This window comes from Cervus canadensis, chromosome 5 (genome assembly GCF_019320065.1).
Source record: "Cervus canadensis isolate Bull #8, Minnesota chromosome 5, ASM1932006v1, whole genome shotgun sequence".
Taxonomy (NCBI): domain Eukaryota; kingdom Metazoa; phylum Chordata; class Mammalia; order Artiodactyla; family Cervidae; genus Cervus; species Cervus canadensis.
Genome location: NC_057390.1, coordinates 27882834 through 27888754, shown reverse-complemented (window position 1 = coordinate 27888754; position 5921 = coordinate 27882834). Strand labels below are relative to the sequence as shown.

At 49.9% G+C, this 5921-nt stretch overlaps 1 protein-coding gene across 1 annotated transcript; it reads right to left on the bottom strand.

The window, feature by feature from the left end:
* Positions 1-200: 200 nt before the first annotated feature.
* Positions 201-4672, bottom strand: TMEM247 (transmembrane protein 247). The gene is made up of 3 exons (XM_043470337.1): positions 4509-4672; positions 3271-3624; positions 201-506 (listed from the first exon to the last, which is right to left on the bottom strand). The coding sequence occupies exons 1-3, from the start codon at positions 4623-4625 to the stop codon at positions 201-203; spliced, it is 777 nt and encodes a 258-aa protein (XP_043326272.1). The 5' UTR covers positions 4626-4672.
* Between the last annotated feature and the right edge of the window lie 1249 nt (positions 4673-5921).

Here is a 5921-nt window from a genome sequence, read left to right as displayed (position 1 = left end):
GTCTAAATGAGCAGATTCAGTGGATCCCAAGTCAGCCCAGTCATGGTATAATTTCTGTGATTCTGGAAAGGCTTTCTAAACCCCTTCTCCCTACAGATGCCTCCTTAACCTACTACCTTCTGAAATCCTCCTCTTGGGAAACAAAGTGTCTTCACCCACAGTGAGAACTCGGGCTCAGTACAAGGCCTAAACACGTTTCTTCACACTAAGGTGTAAATGTTTGACAGCAAACCTTTCCTAACAGCAAGTTCTGACTGGGGGAGAGGGGCGCAGGTGAAGGAAGGAGGTGCCCAGTGATGGAGAGAGAGCGAAGGCACTTGGAAGTATGACCATAAAGTTTTAATCAAACAGAGCAAAATGGCCGCAATGCAGAACAGGTAGTGCTTGGAGAACAGAAAGAAGATCATCTCCTTGGTGACGTAGATTATGTGTATGAAGATGAAGCAGTACAGGAACATGGTGAACTGGTTCTGGGGAAGCAGGAGGTCCTGGAGGCCTCCCGAGAACTGTGGGGAAAGAAGAGAGTGGAAGCGACCAAGCAGGGCCGGGGCACCAGGCAGACCTGGGCTTCCTTCCTGCTCTTGTCCCTTCTGGAATGTGACCTCAGGCAGGCTGTCTTCCTCACCCAAGGTGAGGGTAATTGTGCCCACCTCACAAGACGGTGAGGAGGAAGCGTGAGACAAGAATGAAAAATTCCAGGCAAGGCTACTGGCACAGAGGGGACTCATCCTTTTCACTTCTTGAGCCTGGCCTTCGCCCTCCTTTCTCTGTACGCTCCATGCAGCCTGTGGGCCCCACATGTGGGCAGTCTCTCTCCTACTCAGAGATCCCCAGATCTGGACACTGGATCTTGGGCTAGCTCCCTAGACGGTCTCCCCTGACGCCCCACCATTTTTGCTGGATGGTGGCCCAATGAGAGGGCATCCCTTGGGCACAAATGCCTGTATCTGATTTTCTGGGTGCTGGCTTGTGTCACATCGGGACAGGCTGTGATCCTTCAGCCCAGGGTGTGTCTCTCCTGTGGACAGGTAGTAGACAGGTGATGGGGCCTCCCTAAACCCTCAGGGTCTTGGGTGTGGGGGAGGGTCAGTTTCTGCCTGTGTGTTGCTCTTTTCCAGGATCTATGTGATTAAGGTCAAACAGATCCCCAATTAAACTGTAGAAAGCATTAACATATAAGTGGAGTAAAAGCTGATGTAACTAGTATGATCTGCAGTTAAGAAGGCATCACACCTATGGTTCATTCTTTAAAATATCTTTTCAACTCATGCCGTATTTTTTGTAAGCGGGGTTGGTGATGCTCTGAATTCACTAGAAACATGAATATGTTTCAGAGGTATTTTTCAATACAATAACAACTGTCTACCTACTCACCCACCCACCCAGAAAAAGAGAGTTGGGAATTTAAAAATCAACTCAACTCCTCACGGAAATGCACAGGAAGTAAAACGCTTTTGTAAAATATTGTTAAAGGTGGGGTTTTGAACACAATACTGTTGAAACAACTACATAAAATGTGAGGGCAACTAAATAAAACTGAGGAGGGCAGAAATTGACTCCAGTAAAGCTGCCTCTAGAATGAATGGCAAGGAAGGCAGAAGACCAGAGGAAGAAACCAGGTGTTCTGGGGTGGGATTGGAGGGCTGGACGGATACTGTGTTTCTCTGCAGACCAGGTGTGGCTCTGTGTCCACAGACTCTTTGCCACTGTTGGTGGTCTGCACGCTAATGACTGACATCTGTGATTTTGATAACAAACTGTGCATTTGTGAAATCTTTTAGACTTTTCAAAACACTTCCAACGTCTCTTTTTTTTAAGTTAAGACAGAGAGCAGATAGGACTATAAAGATTTCCATCTCCTCCAGCAAGGAGAAAGATTTTCAGACTAAAAAGCAAGTATTTCATGGGCAAGAAAAACAAAAGATAATTGTTAAGAAGCCAGCATGTATTCATTGAGAGCAAATCATGCAAAGCCAACCTAATTTTCTTTAAAAAGAACATGGACCAGACAGTTGGGGAAATGCTGTCATGTAATATCTTAATTCTGGGAAACTTAATTCTGATACTGTGTGTATCAGTACAGTTTTCTGGACAAGGTAGAGAAATGTGAGCTGGAGAAAATGTAACTCAAGGGTGCTGATTAATGGAACATTGCTAACCTGTAGGGAGATCTTTCAGTGGTATTTACTTTAGGTCATATCCTCCTCAACAATTATAGCAATGACTCGGATAAAGCCAGAAGGCACGTTTCTCAGAACTGAGGATGACTCAGAACTGGGAAGCATAGCTAATACATTACATCCCAATAAAATTAAAAAGTGATGAACATAGGTTGTTGCATTTGGGTCAAGAAGTGAATTGCGTGAGTACATAAAAATGGTAATAGCTAACATTTATTGAGTGCTTACCTCAATGTGCCAGGCTCATTTCAGAATGCCTCACATGTATTCTTTCATTTAATCCTCCCCACAACCCTATGAGGTAGGTATAGCCTTAGAGATGAGCAGACCAAGGTTCAAAGAGGATCAGTAATTTGCCCAGTGTCATGCAATTCATATGTTTCAGAGCCAGGATTTTAACCTAGAACTGTCTGATTTAAAGTTCAGACAGTGCTGCTTTAAACAATAACATCTTTCATTATTTAGCGCTTTATGATGGTCCAGCCACAGTGTTAGGAACTTCCCATCCCATTTAATCACACACAGGCTTTCTATCCACTTTTAGGTTAGGGGAGAGTGGCCCATTTCTTGCCAAAAGATATCTAAGTTTTAGTTGACAGCAAGGCAGTGTGATCCAATAGAACAAATGCAGCCCTGATCAGGGGAGGTGTGTGTCTGTGTGTGGTGGGGCAGGGGATGGTTCTATCAGAATCCACCGGCCAGGCAGCAGTGGTGGGGGGGTCAGGGCTGGGGGTGGGGGAGCGTTGGAGGGCACATGATGGGGAGGGGGCTCGAAGGGTGGGGGTGTCTGCAGTCTAGGCCCAGGCATCCTGTTTTAAGAGATGCCGAGAAGAGAGGAGGGGGGTGGGAATCCAGCCCGAGAAGAAATGTTGAGTTTTCCCTAAGGAGGACAACCGTAGACAAGGTGGTTCTGGGGTCAACCTTCCTGGAAGAGCTGGATCTGAGTTTAGCACGGAAGCGCTAAAGCCGCGAGCGGAGGTAGGGTGGGACGCAGCCGCCAGACGGATAAAGGCGGCTTCCTGTGCAGGTCCCGCCGGGCCCCCTCCGCCCGAGCGTCCCGCACCCTCGGCCCGGCGGGACCGTCACCTACCAGGCGGGGCGCCGCCTGCTGCCGCAGCTGCTCCATCACCTCCGCGTGCTGCCGCTGCCGCTCGTTCTCCTCGTGGAGGAACCTGAGCCGCGTGAGCTCGAACTCCATGCGCACCTTCTCCAGCTCCATCTCGGCGTTGCGCTCGCGCACCGGGGTCCCCGGCGCCGCCGCGGCTGGGACCGAGGGCAGCTCCGCGGGTTCGGGTCCATCGCCCGCCTGTCCTTTAGTGGCAGCCGGGCCAGCCTTGGAGGACAGTGACTTAGGTGGCCCCGGGCAGCCTGCGTCCTCACAAGTTTCCATCTCCTCCAGGTGGTCGTAGGAGGAGTCTGGCTTCGGGGTGTCTGCCTCCTGGGGCTGGGGAGACGGAAATGAGGGGATGGGAGGAGTCAGCCTGGGGCGGCCCCGTCTCCCACCCCACGTGCACCCGCAGCCCCAGACACCGTGCCCCGGGGGGCGCTTGAAAGTGTGTTGTGAGCTGTAAGCATCTAGACTGAATTCTTAGGAGAAACTTACAAGGAGTTATCGGGACCTTGGGAGTTAAGAAGATGGAGAGGGAAACTGACAGAGGAATGGTGCCCTAAATTTGCAGGTGGGTGTGGTGGGGGTATTGAGTAGAAGTCTGTCTTCCTGGTGATCTTCAAATCGCTGCTTGCAGGTGACTCACCCCACCCCCCCCACAACTAGTTTGGGATCAGTTAGATACTAACTGACAGAGGTAGGAAGAAACCTAGGATCTGCATTGAGTACCCCTGTATAGGAGGACCCGGATCCCCATCTGTAGGAGGAAGAAAGCCACCCCCGCCCCCCACCCATGGAGAGGTAGATGTGTGTATGTGTGTGTGAAAGTCGAGTCTGACTCTTTGGGACCCCATGGAATTCTCCAGGCCAGAATACTGGAGTGGGTAGCCTTTCCCTTCTCCAGGGGATCTTCCCAACCCAGGGATCGAACCCAGGTCTCCCGCATTGGAGGCAGATTCTTTACCATCTGAGCCACCTGGGAAGTGGAGAGGTAGATGTGGGAGAGCAAAGGCAACTTCAGGTGACTTCACAATCTTATGAAAGCTCCCTGGTCCCTGGATACAGCCAGGTGCCAGTGTGGGACGGGGTGCATGTCAGCCCCCTCTTAGCTGCTCTCTGGAATCTCCTAGCACTCAGCCCCTAGCTCGTGGTGTCCCCATTGTGCTCTTCCTCCCCTCACTGGGACAGGCTGGGGAAGTGGGAAGAGGCATCCTCCTTACCAACGAAGCCCTTGGCTTTCCTTCAGACATGGGGTCATCAGGCGCCATCCTGGGGAAGGTTGGGCAACTTTCTCCTGCCCCTCGGCCTTCCATCATTTCCCTATCCTCCATTGCCATCCAGAAAACCACAACACTGCCAGTTGGGGCCAAAGGACATTTTCTGAGGCATTAACATTTGGCCTCACAAGATTCCACAGCCTGACCGCCATCACAATCGCCTGTCCTCATAATAACACACATTCCACCAGTCGCTAGGGCCCCTTTGGCAGAAGGTGGGATACCTTTGAGGTGCCTTTTAGGAAGAACTACAGGGTGGGCCTTCGGCACCCCTAGGGACCACTTTGAAAACTAGAATTCCCCCACTTGAAATCCAGAATTCCATCATTTGAAGTCTCTTCTTTTGAAGTTCCTCTTTTAAATGCAGGCTGCATTGAGATGAGTCACAGTTAGCTCCACAAACCTTGTTATGGGTCGGAGTTTGTCCTCTCACCCCCCACACTCATATGTTGAAGTCCTAGCCCCCAGTACCTTAGAATGTGACTTCATGAAGAGATAAGGGTCTTTACAGAGGTGATTATGTTAAAATGAGGTCATTAGGGTGGGTCCTTATCCAGTGTGACTGAGGAAACAGAAACACAGATGTGTACCTGAGGAGATGATGTGAAGATGAGGGAGAAGATGGCTGTCTGAAGACCAAAGAGAGAGGTCTCATATCAGAGTTCTCCAGAGAACCAACAGGAGCCCCATCTTATACGTTCAAATAGAACTTATAAAGAAGGGGCTCAGGTGATTATGGAAGCTGAGAAGTGGCACGATCTGCTGTCAGAAAGTGGGAGACTCCTGAAGGCTGATGTATAACTTCCAGCCTGAGTCTGAAGGCCTAGTAACCGGGAGCGCTGCTGGTGTAAGTCCCGGTCCAAGACTGATATCTCAGGCAGAGAGAGTCAGTTCAGCTTTCCTCTGCCTTTTTCCTCCATTCAGGCCTTCAAAGGATGAGATGATGCCCATCCACACTGAAACAGAGTAGTCTATCTATCCAGTCCACCAATTCAAATACTGATCTCTTCTAGAAGCATCCTCACAGACATACTCAGATATAATGTCTAACCAGATATTTGGGTATCCCAGGGCCTAGTCAAGGTGACACAGAAAATCAACCATCAAAAGCCTGGGACAGGTCCTTCCCTCACAGCCTTTAGCTGAAACCAACCCTGCTGACACCTTGACCTTGGACATCTAGCTTCCAGAACTGTGAGAAGATAAACCACTGTCATTTAAGCTACCCAGTCTATGGTGCTTTGCTATGGCAGTCCTAGCAAACTGATACAACCTCGATTATTCCTTGAACGCATTGAGTGGGAACAGTAGAGAGATTGGGTGCTGGGGAAGAGTCTTTGTTGTCTTCAGTTTTGT